Source organism: Orycteropus afer, unplaced genomic scaffold (genome assembly GCF_000298275.1).
Source record: "Orycteropus afer afer isolate SDZICR_OR568_19922 unplaced genomic scaffold, OryAfe1.0 scaffold00033, whole genome shotgun sequence".
NCBI classification, from domain to species: domain Eukaryota; kingdom Metazoa; phylum Chordata; class Mammalia; order Tubulidentata; family Orycteropodidae; genus Orycteropus; species Orycteropus afer.
This window is the reverse complement of record NW_006921620.1, coordinates 7,076,811-7,096,919: the sequence shown is the minus strand read 5'-3', so window position 1 is coordinate 7,096,919 and position 20,109 is coordinate 7,076,811. Positions and strand designations below refer to the sequence as shown.

General features: G+C 39.9%; 1 protein-coding gene across 1 annotated transcript in view; it reads left to right on the top strand.

Annotated features, from left to right (window-relative positions):
- The window catches only part of ALG14 (ALG14 UDP-N-acetylglucosaminyltransferase subunit), a 149,169-nt gene that overhangs the window by 44,196 nt on the left and 84,864 nt on the right, over positions 1-20,109 (top strand). Inside the window, exon 3 of the mRNA XM_042780310.1 lies at positions 11,930-12,052. Coding sequence (XP_042636244.1) covers positions 11,930-12,052 — 123 coding nt within the window. The remainder of the gene's footprint in view (positions 1-11,929; positions 12,053-20,109) is intronic.

Sequence of the window (20,109 nt, the reverse complement as noted above, 5' to 3'; positions counted from 1 at the left end):
AGAATGCTGAAAGTTCGTGGGCTGTTAAAAGAACTAACAGATCTGTCCTGGAGGAAGTGCACCCAAAATGCTCCTTGGAAGCGAGAATGGCCAGACTTTGTCTCACCTATTTTGGTCATGTTGTCAGAAGGGACCATTCCTTGGAGAAGGATGTCATACTTGGTAGGGTGGAGGGTCGACGAAAGAAGGGGAGGCCTTTAATGAGATGGATTGACACGGTGGCTGCAATGATGGGGTCAAGTGTAGCAGGGATCATGGAGCTGGCGCGCGGGATCGTGCAGTGTTTTGTTCTGCTGTGCATGGGGTCTCTATGAGTCGAAAATGACTCGACCTAACAACAACGTGTAGCATAGTGCCTAAGGCATTTGAGTGCTAACCAGAAGGCTGGTGGTTCAAACCCACCAGCCACTCCTCAGAAGGAAGGTTGGGCAATCTACTTCCGTTGTGATACTGCTTCAGAAACCCAAGGAGGGGTTGCTGTGAGTCAGATCCGACTCAATGGCAGTGTGTATGTATGTATGTATTTTTCCTCATTACCATGGACCTTAACTACATGCAGGTTAGATAAAGGTAAAAGTATTTGTAATTTGGAAGAAGACTATCTGAGTGAACCATCTAAATAAGAAAATACCTGTAATTTAATGTAAAGAGAGATCTTGATGTGGCTGTTTCTGTGAATAAATGATTATTTTCAAAATAGTGTATCAGGCCAGTGTATGCATGTTTGAAAAGTATTTAAAATACCCCCTAAATCTTTGTTTCCTCTATCTCTAGAATAAAGGAGAATTAAGGTAAACTTTCTTGAATCTAGATTCTAAATTGATGGAATAGAAATAAGCATGAGTAGCATATGGCAGTTATTTCAACCTTCTGGCAATTTAAACAACTCCCTGTGTCACTTAAATTTGTGCGGGACTCTTAGAATATACAGAGCAGTAACATTTTACATTATGGTGATGTTGCTTCTCTATTTTAAAGCAAATTAAAGACAGTCTGTTAGCTAATGTTTGAATTTAAATGAGCCACTTACATAAATAGCATATTTTTTAAAAAATGGTACTTAATTATTGGCATAAACAATTTCTTTTGTTGTTTTTGTTGTTGTTATAAAGTCAGGACTTGGCCTGTTTCAGAATTCTCTCCATACTTTCTTTTGTGCACAGATCGAGGGCTCCTTAGTCCTTTGTAGCCATTAGACCCCTGGGAATACTTGGAGCCTGGCAGTTGTAATCACCAGTTGTTGTTAGGTGCTGGAGACAGAGTCACAGTAACCCCATGACAGAGTAGAACTGCCCCCGTGGGGTTTTCCTGCCCGTAACCTTTAAGGAAGCACAGCATTAGTCCTTTCTCCCTCAGAGTGGCTGGGTGAGTTCAAACCACTAACTTTTTGCTTACAGTCAAGCGCTTACCCATTTGCACCGGCAAGACAGCCTAGTTCTACCTCTACAGGTGGTGATGCTGTGACTGGTGAAGCACTCCAAGTTTTAGTCAGGATTGAACAAGGAACTGAGCCCAGGAAGGAAGCCAAGGAGGAATAATGGGTGCAGGGGGGTGTTCACTTGTCCTTCCAGTAATTAGCAGACGCTCAGTTCGTAGAAGTTGATGACAAAGTGGCAGGAAGTGACATATGAGTGAGTGGTGGGTTCCAGTCTGGGTGCTACTGATAACCAGCTTTCTGACCTAGGCAAGCTAATCTCTCTGGACCCTAGTGTCCCATTGTGAAATGAGGAGGTCTGGCTGAGATCAGAGATCTCAGCTAGCCACCATGATACCACAAGTGGCTTTCAAGCCTGACTTGTCAAAGACGAGAGGCTGCTGGCCAGATTGTCTCACTCTAGGACATGCCAGCACCTGCCTAGGATCTAGATTTCTGAATCCTGCCTTTTCTTACATTCCCAGTTGTCTTGCTGACTGCCCTTCCACTTGCCAGGTCAACCCACTGTCCCAGTTCCAGGTACAAACTCCTATCTGCCTGTTAAAGAATGATCACCTGTACATGTTTTCAAACAGTGATATATTTTGTACTTAGTATTTTACTGGCTCACAAAATTATATTCATAATCAGAGTATAATGATACTCTGTTACTTGGTCTGTTGCCCCTCCCACATTATCTTTCTTGCTCAAGAGCATACCATTCCCCCAGCTGTCCCTAAACTCTCCAGCCTCCTTAAATCCCTCCTCTCAGCCATCTGCCCTCTCCACCTCTTTGCCTCAGTGCTGCAGCTGTTCCTTAGGCCTTCAACATGATTCTCCCAACACACTTTGGTGAGCTCCCAAATGATTTTCCTTCTCTGGTTACGCCCATACCCCTTCCATCCATTCTTTTCTTCCTGCCAGAATGATATCTCTCTAATGCAGGTCTGTTCACATTATTAGTTGCTGTCTGGTTGTCTCTGAGACATAGCAACCTTATGTATGACAAAATGAAGCATTGTCCAATTTTCATAATTGTTAGTATGTTTGAATTCATTATTGTGGCTGTTGTGTCAATCTACTACCCTCTATTTTACCAACTGATGCCCTTTTCTAACGATTGGTTTTTCCTGATGACATGTCTAAACCAAAGCAAGCTGGCATCTCATTGTCTTCACTTCCAAGGACCATTATGGCTATATTTCTTCTAAAACTGATTTGTTCATTTTTCTTCTAGTCCATGATATGTGCTATACTCTTTACCAATGCCACAATTTGAATGCATCGGTTCTTCCTCTGTCTTCCTTTTTCATTATCTAGCTTTTCCAAGGAATATAGAGAGTCACAGTACCAAAAAGAATTGGTTGATGTTCATGCATCATAAGGTGGCATATGATCAAGAACCAATGATATTGAAGGAAGAAGTCGAAGCTGCACTGAAGGAACTGGTGAAAAACAAGGCTCCAGGAACTGATGGAATACCCATTGAGATGTTTCAACAAATGGATGCCGCGCTGGAGGCACTCACTCTGCTATGCCAAGAGATTTGGAAGACAGCTACCTGGCCAACTGACTGGAAGAGATCCATATTTGTACCCATTTCAAAGAAAGGTGATCCCACAGAATGTGGAAATTATCAAACGGTATCATTACTATTACACACAAGTAAAATTTTACTGAAGATAATTCAAAAATGGTTGCAGCAGTATATTGACAGAGAACTTGCAGAAATACAAGCTGGATTCAGAAGAGGACGTGGAACAAGGGATATCAATTGCTAATGTCAGATGGATCTTGGCTGAAACAAAAGAATACCAGAAAGATATTTACTTGCGTTTATTGACTATGCAAAAGCATTCAATTGTGTGGATCATAACAAATTATGGATAACCTTGAGAAGAATGGAAATTCCAGAATACTTCATTGTACTTATGAGGCACCTATACATAGACCAGGAGGCTGTCATTTGAACAGAACAAAGGGATACTGCATGGTTTAAAAGCAGGAAGAGAGTGCATCAGGGTTGTATCCTTTCACCATACTTATTCAATTTGTATGCTGAGCAAATAATCTGAGAAGCTGGGCTATATGAAGAAGAACGTGGCATCTGAATTGGAGAAAGACTCATTAACAACCTGCAATATGCAGACAACACAACATTGCTTGCTAAAAGTGAAAATGACTTGAAGCATTTATTGATGAAGATTAAAGACTACAGTCTGCAGTATGTATTAAACCTCAACATAAAACAAAAATCCTCACAACTGGACCAATAAGCACCATCACAATAAATGGAGAAAAGATTGAAGTTGTCAGAGATTTCATACTACTTTTTTGCACTGGACAAATCTGCTGCAAAAGACCTCTTTAAAGTCCTAAAGAGCAAAGATGTCTCTTTGAAGACTAAGGTGCACCTAACCAAGCCATGGTATTTTCAATTGCCTCTTATGCATGTGAGGTTATTTCATTCCTCTCTTCTCTGAGCATTCTTCTTCTGCCAGAGAGATTCTTCCACCTCCTAACCACTACCCCCCCTTTACTATACCTGAAATTCCATATCCCTCACAAACCAATTCAAGTATCTCTTCTGTGAAGCCTGGCTTAGCTTACCAAATTACAGGTAAATTATTCCTTACATGGTGCAGTATATTTAATGATTATGTTTCATATGGTATTCATCATTTTGATTACAATGACTAGTTTTCCTGACAGACTGTGGTAATTTCCTTGTATCTTATTCACCCTTGTGTTCCTCGAGTAGTTCCGGACACCTTGTAGGTGCTCATTGGGCATTAGACTGTAGAGGAAAAGAGCCTCTTGGGAGAGCAGCACTTGGGAGAGAGAGATGAAACTTCTTTTTCCCAGAAGCCCCAACAAACATCTCCTATCTTGTGGTCTCCCGATGACTTTATTCCCTTCTCTCAGCCAATCACTGTGCTCATGGGTAAGGGTTATTTCCTAATGCTTAACCATTGGAGGCCTACTGCTGAAGATAGAGGTTGACTAGCCAAGGTCGTAGAGCTGATTATCGGTAGCATCCAGTCTGGAACCCACTGCTCCCTCACTCATATGTTGTTTCCTGGCATTTCTTCATCAGCTTCCATGAATTGAGCATCTGCCAGGTACTTGAAGGATCCTATATTAAAAAAGAATTTTGTGGGAAATTATGAGGTCGTCTTGATTTCAGAATGATTGATGGAACCATCCAACATTTTAAAAAATACATATGTTCTATTTGTATTATTAGAAAGCACCTAGGAAAGAAAACCAAAACCATTTTTGGTTGAATGAAATTTTACCATTTTAATTTGGTCTTATTTCCAAGGTTCTGCAATAATGTGGCATTCATTAAATAATTAAAGTATTGTACATTTCATCATGTGGTAACAGCAAAGGATGACTTCATAGACCACTTAATCTGCTCTATTGTGGTTTATGATGCCATCTGGATTCCTTGGTAGAATTATTTCTATCTAAATTACTATAAACTTGTATTTAGTTTGTCACAAATCTGAAGCCAGATATGTTTGTGGTTTTCAGCAGTGATGTAATTCTGGAAGATACTTTGAAAGTTGAAAGTAGTCATATACTATTAGCATTTTAACTCAGTGTTTTATATACTTTCAGATAAACTAGATGCCTAAAAAATCCACTTCAGTGTTTACTTTTAGGCATTCTGCTTTTCTTGTCTATCTTGCCACTGTATATTTGGTTATGCATCAGTCAAGTGTGTTCAGGGAGCATTGGGAGGTTTGGTGGACATACAGGGTGGGCATATACATTATAGGATGTGGCCCCTGCCCTTCCTTTATCAGCAAGCTTAGATAAATAGAAAGTGTGTTTCACTATGTCCTTTTTCTGTACAGTACAGAGAAAATGAAAGAGAAAGAGAATCTCACTTATTTGGCTATTATATTACTGCCAATTGTGTGAAAGAGATTGGATCACACTGTAAAATATGCATATAGTACAGGATCACACTTTGAACTACACAGGGAGATAGGATGCAGCTAACACATCCTTTCTCAGATTACATAACCTAGTTGGCTGCCAGACAAGAGCAATAACAGAACAACAGAACTTGCCAGAAGGGCATTGAGACCTAAGCGTCAACAGGTAAGTCTGAAAATTTCTTGTCTTTATGGTCTTACTCTGCTTTTTTTTTTTTTTTTTTTAACCCCAAAAGTCTCAGGGATGGGGAGAGAACCATTGGGAGCAGTTAGTGAGACAAACCTCTAGGGCAAAACAGGGCACAAAAGACAAAGGGCTAGGAAGAGGCAGGGAGCTCAGTTCCCATAGAGCCAGGAAGAGACAGGCTCTGTGGGTTTGAGGCTACAGATATAGAGTACAACAACGCAACACAATGCACTGCCGTCGAGTCGGATCCAACTCATAGCGACCCCTCCTTGGGTTTCTGAGGCAGTGTCACTATGGAAGTAGATTGCCCAACCTTCCTTCCAAGGAGTGGCTGGTGGGTTTGAACCTCCAACATTCTGGTTAGCAGTCAAATATGCCTTAAGCACTTGAAAAACAAGGAAAGGAAAATAAATAGGTCTGGATGGCTAGTTGGCTGTATGTACTCAGAGCAACAGGAGGCAGGGAACACAGCTTCCTAGGAAGCTGGCTATCTCACTATATTGGGGAAGATGGGCTCTCAGTAGTGAGACACAGAGATCCAAGAAGGACCCATAGGAGGATGAGTCAGCAGCATATTTCAGGACACATGGAACACCTGGGTTCAGGTCCTGGCTCTGGAACCTTAGGAAAGTTCCATATCTCTCTAGGCTTCAGATTCTTCGTTTTTGAAGTGAGGGGGTTGGATTAGGTGGTTTCTTAAAATCCTGTGATACATTATAAGATAAGAGTCAGCATCTTCCCATCACTTCCCTTTAGCATAAACCGCATACGGGGCTTGTGAAATAGTTATCATTTATCCAGTCCACAGGACTTTACCGAGTACCCACAATGTGCTAAGCACTCTTCTAGGTATTGGGTTTGCAGCAATAAAAAAGATGAAATCCCTTCTCTCATGGAGGTTGCATTTTGAACAGGCAGATAATGGTTGACCAAGCAAATGAATGAAGAAGCTAATTTAAGGTACTAATGACTACTGTTGCTAACCAGAAGGCTGGCAGTTCAAACCCACCAGTCACTCCTCAGAAGGAAGATGGGGCAATCTACTTCCATAGTGATACTGCCTCGGAAACCCAAGGAGGGGTCGCTATGAGTCAGGTCCGACTTGATGGCACATAACAACAACAATAACTACTGTGAAGACAGTGAAACAAGACAGTGTGGTAGAGAATGACTGTACTGGGGGAATATACCTCAGTCAAGTGTGTGCAGGGAGCACCGGGAAGCTCTGTGGGCATGCAGAGTATTGTAGGACGGGGCGCCTGCCCGTTCTTTATCAGGGAGCCAAGATAGATAAGAAGTATGAGGTAAAAAGCATAATTACCTCACATTAATATGAGGGCTGGTAGAGGGAACTGTCTTCTGTCTGAGGAGATAATATTCAAGCTAAGACCTGAGTTGCGGGAAGAAGCTAATTATGAAACAATCTAGGGGCAAATCAGAATGTTCAGAATGAATGGAAAAGGCTCTTAGGAGGGAATGAGTTTGGTATATTCAAAGAACAGACGCAAAACCAGCACAGCTGGAGTGAGTGAGCAAAGAGCAGAGGGATAAGAGAAGTAGGCCAGCACCCGGTTACATGGGACTTTGTGGGCTATTGCAAGGAATTTGGATTTGGTCCCAAGTGCAATGGAAAGCATTTGAAGAGTTAAAGCAGGAGAATGAAAGGAAGGATCCACTTTACACTATAAAATGATCACTCTGACTATGTAGACAATGAATTGTGGGGGAGCAAAAGGAGAAGCAAAAAGACTAATTAAGAGACAGTAGTGACTTAGACCATGGGAGAAGCAGGGACATTGGGAACAAGTGGGTAGATACGGTTTTAGGAGAAGAGAACATGGGACAGCCCTGTGCCATCCCTGCTCCCCTTGATGTTTGCCTTCACATCTATGCAGGACCATGTTTATGATAGACTCTGATGTTCATTTGATTGCCAGTTTCTGGCTTGAGTATGCAGAAGGAGTAGCACGGTTTGGTGGAGAATATGATAGTTCAGTTTTTGAGTCCTCGCAGAAAAGCCTAGTGGATGGGGGTGGGGGGAATGCTTGCCATTGACTTTATTCCAATTCATGGCAACCCCATGTGTGATAGAGTAAAACTGTGTTACATAGGGTTTTCAATGGCTGTGACCTTTTGGAGGTAAATTATCAGGCATTTCTTCTGAGGTTCCTCTGGGTGTACTCGATCCTTCAACCTTTCAGTTAGTAGCCAAGCATGTTAAACTCTCGCACTACCCTGGGACATCTTGTGCTTGACACAACAAACACACTGCCATCAAGTTGATTCTGACTCATAGCAACCCTATAGGACTGAGCAGAACTGCCCCATAGGGTCTCCAAGGCTGTAAATCTTTATTAAAGCAGACTGCTTCATCTTTTTCCCACAGAGCAGCTGCTGGTTTCGAACCACCGATTTTTGGTTAGCAGCCAAATTCCTTAAAGGCTGCACCATCAGAGCTCCTCTAGTGAAAGGACACTAAAAAAAAGTATGTATTTCTCCACCCCAGTAGAATGCTTGAAGAGCCAGTTTTGCAGCCCATAGTGACCTTCCAAGGAAGTTCTTTCCCAAGGTCACTATAAGAATCCTGGAAAAGACTAACCTTCTTTGGTCATGTGGCCACTCCTGAGCAAACACTGGGTTTGGGGGTGAGAGTGGAGAACATGAGGAGGGGTAATGGGGGTGGTGAAACAATGCAGTGGGTCATCATGTATGTTCTACATCTCGTTAGCAGAACATGAAGAAGGTTAGGGACAGTTCCCTCAAGGCAGAAGTACAGAATAACAAAAATAACATGTCTATAATGATCTGACCTGCAGAATGGGATGCTGCTCTGCTTGCTCTAACCTAGCAGGCCCCCTTTTCCTTTGTACTCATACTTCAAAGCCTCAGGACACTCCTTTCCAAGGACCTGTTTTCTGTGGAGAGGAGCTACAAAGAGTAAGAAGTTCCCTGAGGCCCTTCTTTCACAGAGAGGTGGCTAGGCTGCCTACATAGAACACATTTGTTGGGGTAGGGAGGTGGTTATTTTGGTTTTCTCATTTACTCCAGTCCCTTAAGGCCTGGTGCCTCCTGGCTCTGGCTGTTGATAAACTCCCAACTCCCTACTCAGCTCAGGCCTTTCCCCCTTTAGCCTCAAGAATTCTATTTAATTCAACCCATTTATTGAATGGCCCTTACAAATAATGCCCTAAGTATACACTCTGAAATTGGTTCCTTTGTATTGTTTCTATATTCTTAGCCTAATAGGTCTCAGCTTGGTGATAGGAAGAGGGTAAGCTGATTGAATTAATTTATATTAATATGTCAGCAGTGTATTAAAGCATTCATTCATTCATTGAGCACCCACTGTAAATCTTATAAGCACTGAGATTGCAATAGATAAAGGCCCTGGGCTCCTTGGGCAATTTATATTCTAATGGGAAGACAGACAGTAAATAAATTATGTACTATGCCAATAGTAAAGTGCTATTTTGAAACATAAAGCAAACTGGGTCATGGGGAGAGAAGAGTGTGTATATCTGTTGGGGGTGGGGTAGTATTTTAGAAAGGTTGGTGTGGTAGTTAAGTTTCTATGTCAACTTGGCTGGGCCTGGTTGAGTGGCTGGGCAGATGGATGTAGTATTCCCCATGATAAGATTGGTAATCAGCTCCATGATGGAATCTACTGTGAGCAGCTGAGTAGCTGCCTTAGGACTGTGGTCTGCTTTGGGAATGGTCTCTAGCCTTTTGGCACACTTGAATCCTACATGTAGCCAGGGCATTGTTGACCAGCCTGCCATGCCCTGCCAATCTTGGAATTTCATCTGGACTTGAATTAGTGGCCTGCCATGTTGTTTGGTAACATTGGGACTGTGCCTTTTTGCTTGTCAACCTTGGGCTTGCCAGCCTTAGCAGCCAGCAGCTGTCTGAGTGCAGAAAAGCCGCCAGCTTCAGTGGGCTGGGCGCAGGAGGCAGAGCTGGACCCCAAGGTTGAGGGGCTTTCACCCAGCCCCTGGAGCCTGGCACTTTGAACTCAGACTTAAACCCTCCAAACTATAAGAGAATAAACTTCTGTTTGTTCAAGCCATCGCATCTGTGGTATCTTCTGTTAGAGCAGCACTAAGTAACCAGAACAGCTGGTAAGAAAAGGTGCCCCTGAGGAGAGCTGTTTTCCCATAATGAGTGGGGTTGGCTGGGTACAGATTTGGATTTAGAAAGTAATTTCTTTTTGGTAGAACTTCCAGTTATCTGAAATTTTGATCACAGAACGATCATGTGGGAAAGATCCAGATGGGATTTGGAGGGCAAAGCACCTCTATCGTATAGCCATAGAGTGGTGCAATATGGATTCTCCTGCCCCCTGCCAGTCCTGACCCCTTGGCCTAGCTCATTTCTGATCCCTATCCTTTGCTGGTCACCACCTCCTGTTTTCCTGTTTATCTCACTGGTAGGACTTTCAGCTTGGCTTTCTTCCCAGCTACCACTTAAACTCTCATCCTTGACCTTAATGCAGATTTCTTCCATCATATTGCCTTGGGCCATTCTGTAGTGATACACCTCAGAAACCCAAGGAGGGGTCTCTATGAGTCGGATCCAACTCGATGGCAGTGAGTTTCATTTTTTTTTTTTTTTTTTTAAATGAGTCAGAATCGACTCTATGGCAATGGGTTTGGTTCTGGGCAGGGGGTTGTTCCCTTTGTGGCACATAGTTCCATATTTTCTCCATGCAAATACTAATACTATGCATATATGCACACACATGTATATGATTATTTTGTTAATAGAGAATCATTAATATACTGTTCTGCAACTGGTATAGTTTGTTTAATGATGTACCTGAGAACATTTTTCATATAAGGTCATATTAATCTATGTCATTTGTTATCAAATCTCCAATTATTTTATTGTATCGACTTCTCCATATATCCCTACTGAGGGATATTTGGGCTGTTCACAGTTTCCACAAATACAAAGAGCAAAACAATGAATGAGCATTTGGGTAAATCTGGGATATATTGCTATAAGCAGAAATGCTGGATTTTAAAACACATTTTAAATTCTGATGGATTTTTCAAATTTCTCTCCCAAAGGATTATACCAATATAAAAAGAAAAATTCACTGCCATTGAGTTGATTCGACTCATAGTGACCCCTCCTTGGGTTTCCAAGGCTGTATCTCTACGGAAGTAGATTGCCCAATCTTCCTTCTGAGGAGTGGCTGGTGAGTTTGAAAGCCAACCTTCTGGTTAGCAGTCACGTGCCTCAGGCACTACACCACCCGAGCTCCCTTGTACCAATATATTTGTATCTTGTTCTCTACACCTTCAACAACAGCAAGTAGCCACAGTCTTTGCAAATTGAGCAGTTGAAAAATGACTTGTTTTATTGTTAACTATCTTTTCATATATTTATTGGTATATGATCAAATAGATGAAAATGACTCGTTTTATTATTAATCATCTTTTAATATATTTATTGGTTGGTTGTCTTTCTTCTGTTTGGAATTACCTGTCCATCTTATTTGCCAATTTTGATACCAGATTGCCTTTTATATATTGATTTGTAATAACTATAGGTCAGTATGTTAAGCCCTTTGCCGGCACTATATTATACAAATTTTCCCAAGTTTATTGTAAAAACTGATTTGAACATTTTTTTCAAATCATATTTAAGAATTTTTCTGTCATAACCCAATGATATGAGTGCTGTACAAACCAGGTAGGAAATAGACTTTATAACTGCAATTTTAAAGTAGTTAGAATGAAAATTAAAAATAAACAAGACTGAAATAGATACTTGTACACCAATGATTGCTACAGTATTATTTACCATAGCTAAAAGATAGAAAAAACCCAAGTGTCCATCAACAGATGAATGGATAAATAAAATGTAGTATGTACATACAATGGAATATTATTCAGCCAGAAAGAGAAATGTTCTGATACGACATGGATGAACTTTGAAAACATGCTCTGTGAAATTAGTCACACATGAAAGGACAAATATTATATGATCTCATTTACATGAACTATCTAGAATAGGCAAATGCTTAAAAGGCAAAAGTTTATTAGTTGTTACCAGGGGTTAGAAAGAGTAGGGAATGGGAGTTTCTGCTGAAGGAATACTCAGTTTCTGTTTTGAGAGCTGTAAAACTTTTGGAAATGGATAATTTGGTGATAGTGGCCTAACAGGATGAATGTACTTAATGTCACTGAATTATACAGTTAAAAAAAAAAAGGTTAAAGATGGCAAAACTTTGTATATATATTTCAACACAATGAAATGAAAAACAGCAACAAACAAGGAAGTATTTCCTCTTTCTACAAATGTAAACTGTTACTGTGTTCAACTTTGATGTCAGTGACCCAATTGATTTCGATTTGTAATATTTCCTTCCAGTATACCACTGACCGAATCCCAAGAAGCCGGGAGGTGCGGCAGTCCTGGCTCTCCACGGTGCTCACCACCCTGTACTCGATGCTGTGCTCCTTACCCCTGACTTTCAGACTGAAGCCAGATTTGGTAGGTAAGGAGAGGGATGGAGCCTTTATTTGTTTTCTTTAACAGATACAATTTATCAGTGTGTCAGGTATTGTACTAGAGCCTTTAATGAAGTACAGGTGGTCCTCAACTTATGATGCTGTTCATTCTAATGACTCCAGTAAGTCAGTTCTGACATATGTCAGATACCTCTTTATTTTTCTTTACTTTTCATTATTGCCTTTTATTATCAATATCTTTATAAATCTGATCTTTATTTATCTTTAGGGATTGGAAATGTGATATGTAAACTTATAGAAATAATGACATCAGGAAATTATATGCTGCAACATCATATGTATTGCTAAGATGTATAAAAAAATAAAAAGATGGTCATAAGTGTAGTCCATTATAACTTGTAAGACTCCTAAGTCAGGGATTACCTGTATGTTAAAAAAAAATTATCTTTTGAATGCACTTTGCTGAAAGGAGTGAGAAATTTGCCTTCCCTTTCTACCTATAACTTGAGTGCTAAGTATCTCTCTTCTGTTTTGTGATAAGCATTAATACTGCCGAATTTTTAACCAGTTTGTGCATCATTCCACCTACGGACCCTGAGCTGACATCATGTGCTCATTAGCCAAAGAAGAGCGAGTTCTCCACTCTTTTTCAGTGGTCTTTCTTCTTTTTGTCAAGTCTGTTTACCAAATATGGTACACAGTGGGCGGAATGTGATATACACTCAGGTTATTACAGGAAAGTAGTACAGAGAAGAAAAATATGGAAACTTAATTAGTGCACTCTCTGTTCAACTTTACCTTCCTTCTCTGTAAAGGTCTTAAGTTCTCTGTAGTCTTTTAAGGATGAATTTCTATTATTAAATTCCATATGTACTGTGGATATACAGTGCCAGAAAGTGGATATGTTATCATGGTAGTATGCACAACTATTAATTACTCTCATTCCTATTTAAGGTAGAATCCATTAACTGGCATAGCCTGAAAGGAAGTCTTTACTTACTCTTCAACTTCATGAGTGCTGGTACAGTGTATGTTATTCTCATGAATAGTTGAACAGAAATGCGTTTAGGTACAATGATTTTGAAAGATTTCTGTCAGTTTGGTCATTGCCTCTCATCAGCTGGATTGCGTTCCAAGTCCCTCTTTGAGTGAGAATTTTAAAATCTGAATTTTCTACGTAAGTGGTTTAGAGTGTTGTTAAAAGATATAATTTACATACAGTGAAATGCACAGATTTACAGTTTGATCCATATGTCCACATCAAGGCACAGAATAATGCCATCATGCCCAGAAGGTTTCTCCTACCCCTGTCCTTGCTCCAAGTGACCACATTCTGATTTCTATACCATCGATTAATTTTGCTTAAATTTCTTTTTAAATTTTTGGTGAAATAAACCTATCTCACAGTATTCCAATAACATTTTTAATGTATGGAATTCCAGTGTTTCCCTAAAAGGTTTATTGCCCTGAAAATTTCAGCTTTAACTTATTTGTTTCTAAACAGAAGGGTAACTTAGCATTTGTTTTACATATATGGTGCTGCTGTAACAGAAATACCACAAGTGAGTGACTTTAAAAAACAGAAATTTATTTTCTCAGTTTAGGAGGCTAGACTCCAAAATCAGGGCTCCAGCCCTAAAAGTGGAAGGCTTTTTCTCTGTCGTCTCTGGGGAAGGGTCCTTTTCCTTGGTTCCTTGCAGATCTTCATGTGGTCTGGTGTCTATCTTTGCCCATCTGCTTCCTTGATTAATCTGCGCTTTTTATATCTCAAAAGATACTGATTTAAGACACACCCTGTATAAATACTGCCTCGTTAACATAACAAAGAAATCCTCTTCCCATATGGAATTATAACCAGAGGTATTATGGTTGTTGTTCTTAGGCGACGTAGAATCTGTTTGACTCGTAGTGACCCTGTGTACAACAGAATGAAGCAGGGTTAGGATCTATAATACATATTTTTGAGGAACATAATCCATCCATAACAGCATTTTAAACTGGATATTTAAGCTTACATTTATTAAATCACTTGAGAGATGTGGTCACTCTGACAGGCTGCTGCTAGTTTGAGGGTGGCAGCAGTAGGACTTTAAAGTGTTAAGCCCAGAAGGAAATCCTGATGTGATGGATGATGTCTGCTTGGTCTAAGTATTTGATTCCATGGTAGTGGAGAGAGTAACCAGCTGGGCACGGGACATTTGGTTCCAGTCCCACTTTTGCTTTGATCCTATTGTAGTCCATTCCTTTCTGGATCTCAGTTTTTTACCTTAAAATCAGAGGACTGGACTAATGTTCTTTCTGTTTCCAACTTAATCTAAAATTTTATGAGCATCATAAACTGGCTGGTAAAAAGTGGAAGAAAAAACTATGATAATATTTCTAAAAGAATAAGAGGAGAAAATGGGGGAGAGTATGAAATAATTATTTCCATTTTAAACTGAGTTAGTTTAAAAGAACATATTTCGGACCTGAACATTATCTGGTCAGCAACTTTGATAAGGTTGTCTTCACAAAATGAACTCCTGCTTAATGCATATTCCCATTTAAAGAGGAAAAATTAATGGTTAAGAGAGCTTTTTTTTTTAACTCCACTGAAACTACAACATGCAGATTTTTCGTATATTCATCATTGACTTTCTTAGACTTTTATCACAAAACACTATTCCATCTTTACTTCTTTAAAAAGTGAAAGAAGAACCTACTCTTTTAAAGGAGAGCAGTGTCAAGCCTTAATCACCTAAGTTGTCTGAACAGCCAGGTGCCTTTCTGCTTCCCTTTAACTGTGTGCACCTGAGTTAGTAAGTCTGCTGCTCCACTGAACTGTCTCTGCCCCTCACTTTGTCATCTGTAAAATATAAATAAAGGTACTTCCCTTATTCTGGAGTGAGTGCTAAATAATTGAACATTTTAATGGTTTTGAAATGGAAAATCTGTGTTGTACATAACAGCTAACATTCATTGAGCATTTCTAGATGCCAGACCTGGTACTAAGCACTTTGCATTCAAGCTGTATGAGATTGGTAGGACTGCTCTTCACATTTTATGGATGAGGGAACTGAGGCTCTGAGACATGAAGTTACTTGCCCAGAGTTTGCACAAGCAATAAATAGCAGAGCTGGGACTAGAATCCAGGTCTCTGATTCCAAAGCCCAAAGCATTACCCATTGAACTGTATGACACCACTTCTGGCTCACACTGTGGAAAATTTGTTTGTTCTTTCAGACCATTTAAGAGCCAATTAATAAATTACTCTTTTTTTTTTTTCAATTGTGATTTGAGTGAAAGTTTACAGAGCAAATTCATTTTTAATACAACAGTTCATACACCTTTTCTTTCATGATGTTGATTGTAATACCCATAATGTGACAGCTCTCTTCCCACTTCCTCCCTGTGGTTACTTTTTCCCTGTGTCCTTTCCTGTACATTCCTGTCCTCTGAGCTACCTCCCTGTGCAAATACTGCCCTTCTCATCTCCCATGATTGATTGTTCTAAGGAGCGTACCTACCTGGTATAAATGTTTACCTTATATGCTTTTCTATTATTTCGCTGGAAGCCATGGAAATGAATTCAATTACAGGCCCAAAGGGCAACTAGAGGCCATAGTCCCAGGGGTTTCAGCAGTCTTCATCAGACTAGTAAGCCTGGTCTTTTTTGTGATTTTGAGTTTCGTTCCACAGTTTTCTCCCACTCCATCCAGGATCTCCTATATTGATCCCTTTCTGAGTGGTTGACAATGGTAGCTGGGCACCATCTAGTTTTTCTAATCTCACAGCCATTAGGCTGTGTTCATACGCTACACTAGTCCCTTGGATTATTTGTTTCCATGCATTTTTAGTTTTCTTCATTCTTCTTTGCTCTGGGCAAGGGGAGACCAATTGTTGCATCTTAGATGGCCACTTGCCAGCTTTGAAGACCTAGTTGCTGCTCACCAAAGTAGGCTATAGAGCAATGTTTTTGTGTACTATGTTATGCCAGTTGAACTTGATGTCCCCTGCAGCCATGGTTGCAAGGGGCCCAATAGCTCACTCGCTCAGGGTGTTTGGCTGTGGTTAAGAAGTTATCACAACTTTGTCCCCTCTTAGGTCTATTATATATGGACATTCTTATAGCACATACAAATATGTATGTAGAAATACCATCTCCCACACTTATATATGGTCATGGGTATGGTATATTCCCTTTTGCCTAGACATACCTGAGCATTCAGCCTGTCTACCTATGTAAATAAATTACTTTTTTGGTATATAAAACATCACTCCTACTAAATAATCAATAATATAAAATGAAAACATATGCCAGCAACTCTAGTTAACCTACTTTCCTAGTAAATATAGCATGTTGCTATGTGCCATCGAGTCGGACGTGACTCACAGCACCCCTTCTTAGGTTTCCAAGGCAGTATCATTAAAGAAGTAGATTGCCAGCCTTCCTTCTGAGGAGTGGCTGGTGGGTTTGAACTACCAGCCTTCTGGTTAGCAGTCAAGTGCCTTAGGCACTATGCTACCAGAGCTCCTAAATATAACGTGGACTGACCTAATTAAATAATAATAGTACAGATTTCAAAATGAAATGTAATGCATATTTGTCAAAAATAAAATATTTTTAAAACTCAAGATGGAAAATAAAAATGAGAGAAAATAATATTGCTAAAGAAATAGGTTTGCAAAAAAAAGAGAGTAGATTTCCTTAGCAGGTACTACTGTCATCAGAAATAGAATTGACTTGGAAAATTAATTGAATTCAAAATTACCAGTTTCCTCCTATAGTAAATCATATAAAAACTATGATGAGGAAATACACTGTTGTATGTTAGTTGACTCTTTGGATTAGATGGAAACCTAGTATTTTGAGTGAAAAGTATGTAAATCTGCTCATTGAGTTGATATTGAAAGCTGTGGTTGTTATTTTTCCAAGTCAGTTACTAGATGCAAAGCCTTTCTTAAAGAAAAATCATAGCCCCTGTTTTGGAGACCTAACTCTAATCCCTGATAATTATTGAAACAGACAATTTCTTCTTTTACGAGGTCATTAAATACTTTTTAGGTGGTCTGACATTTCACACATCATATTTTTCAAGAAAGTTTTAGTTTTATAGGGCTTTGCCAGGCATCTGTGAATAAAAGTCATAAGTTCATAAGACTATTCTTCAGTTTGAACAGATAATGGGACAGAAAAGAGATCGTGGTTGCCGGGATCTAGAGATAGGGGAGGGGCTGACTACAAAAGGGCAGGAAGGGACTTTTTTGGTTGAGGAATTTTTCTGTATCTTGATTGTGGTGGTGGTGACTTGACTGTACAAGTTTGTCAAAGCTCATGGACCGGTCGGTACATGAAAAGTTTTATTGTATGTAAATTACATGTCAACAAATATGAATTTTTTTGAAAAAGAAAGTGGATTAAAGTGTGTGTCATTGCCAAAAGCATCACAACATTTGGCTTCCAGTAGCCACATATGTGACATTTAACTGTCTTTGAGTGAAAATGTGGTTTGGTGAGTCCTTCCTCACCACTTTTTGGCATCTAACACCTCCAGTGTATACAGCCTAGAGAAGTGGAGCAAATACTTGAATTGAGCTGAAATTTCTAACAAAAAGTTCAGCACTTTCATATTTAAAATCTAGGTCTGGGAGCATTAGTAGCAGCCAGTAAAGACATATTTCATCAGAGGAACTGAGACCTCTGGACATTTCAACCACTTGTTATTTCATGTTTGTCTGTCTGTAACCTTAGAATAGCTATAACTAAATGTATTCAACTTTGGAGTGCTGTATCATACGCTTGGTGTGTTGTTGTTATTGTTATGTGCCATCGAGTCAGCCCCGATGCATAGCGACCCCTCCTTGGGTCTCCGGGACAGTATCACTACAGAAGTAGATTGCCCAACCTTCCTTCCGAGGAGTGGCTGGTGGGTTTGAACCTCCAGCCTTCTGGTTAGCAGTCAAGTGCTTTAGGCACTAGGCTACCAGAGCTCCTGCTTGGTATGTAGGTGAGTCTATCATCATCAAATTGACAGCTGTTAAAAATATATATCAAATGTCACTAAGTGCCATTTTTCTACTTGGATATCTAATAGGCATCTGAAACTTACTCGGTCTAAGAACTCCTATCTCCTACTCTTTCCCCATTTTGGTGAATTTGCTTGAGTCAAATAAACAGAAAACATCCTTGATTTCTCCCCCACTCCCTATATCCCATGTCCAGTAGCAACTCCTGCCAACCATGTCTTCACAATTTATGCCCAGTCTGTCAACTTCTGTCCATCTTTCCTGCCACCATGCCATCCAACCCCCCACTGCGGTAGTCTCCCAACTTGTCTGCCTGTGAGAGGAAGTTGATGACTCCCTATCATTTCTTCACTATTTAACAACAAAGTGATTAAAAAAAAATGTAAATCAGCTTGTTACTGCACACTAAAATGCTCCAGTGGCGATGCTCTTAGAATAAAGTGTACAGTCTCCAGTGTAGCCTGCACACTCCAGCCCCGGCTTGCATCTTTGATGACACTTCTTTCTTCCCATAGCTTGCTATGTGTAAGCCACACATGCCTTTTGTTTTATTTGTGAACAGGCCCAGCTCATTCATATCTCAGAGTGTTTGTACTTGCTGTTCGTTTTGCTTGGAACGCTTGCTCCTGTGTCTAAACATGATCTCCTTCTCTGGGCTCAAATGTTAGCTCCTTACAAAGAGCTCCTCTGAAATCCTCATTCTTTGTCACATTACTCTGCTTTATTTTTGTCATAGTACTAATCCCAATTAAAAAAAAACAAACATGCTGTTATATAGATGTTTACTGTCATTCTCTAATAAAGTGTGACTGCCTTGTTCATTTCACTCATAGAACAGTGCCTGGCACTCTCAGTAAGTATCCACTGAATGAACATTTCAGTCCCTGTGCTGCAAAGTAAGGGTGCAGACATGAAAGAAATAATCCTTACCCCCAAAGTGCTTGACTCTAGTAGAGGAGACAGGCAGTTGCCATAGAGTTGATTCCAACTCCTGGTGTCCCCATGTGTCAGAGTAGAACTGTGCACCAAGGGGTTTTCAATAGCTGATTTTTTGGAAGGAGATCACCAAGCCTTTCTTCCAAGGCTCCTCTGAGTATCCTCAGACTGCTAACCTTACATTTAGCAGCCACGTACATTGACTGCTGGCACCACCCTGTGACTCCAAGAGAGACAAATAAGATAGTAATTATAATGCAGTATGTCATATGCCTTTACAATGGTAAGTGAAAATGCTATGGGAATATTAGAAGAGGAAATCAATAGCTTGTTCATTCAGCAAATATTTGTTGAGTACTCTGTGACAAGAATTATGTTGGATGCTGGAGTTAAAGGAAGCACTTTTCTTGCTCACAGCTGAGTGGTTATGATGTAGTAGATTCTCTCTGAGGAATTAGATAAGGCTTCAGAGTAGAGATGACATTGAAGTAAAAGGTGGATAGGAATTAACCAGTCAAAGAATAGAAGACAGGCCTTTTAAGAAGAGTGAAAGAGTGATAAATCTGTTGAGTAACAGAGACACAAAATGCACATAAAGTTGAAATCTTTAAACTTTACCTTTATTAGTTGTAATCTTACATATAATATTTTGTTATTGTTAGAATTTAATAGACCAGAAGCTCAAAACCTTAGTGCAATAGGTAAAGTAGTCATTTTATAAGGCCAAATTTTTCACCTAACCCTAGATCCTGAAGATTTTGTCTTACATTTTCTTATAAAAGTTTTACTGTTGGGAGTTCCAACAAGATGGCAGAATGGGAAGACAAGCTACACAGACCCTCTGCAACAAAGCATTGAGAAACCACTTGAAACCAGTACAAAAGATGATCCTGGAACCCTGAGCTTTGAAGGGAAGGATAAAGAAGTGGATTAAACACCCACTAGTAGAAGAACCTGATAAAATTCTTCAATTTCCTCATCTGTGGCTTTGGTGGTTGGGGCATAAATTTGAATAACAGTCATATTAATGGGTCTTCTTTGTAGGCGTATGGATATTATCCTATCACTGACAGCATTGTATTTCAGGACAGATCTTGAAACATCCTTTGTGATGATGAATGCCACGCCATTCCTTTT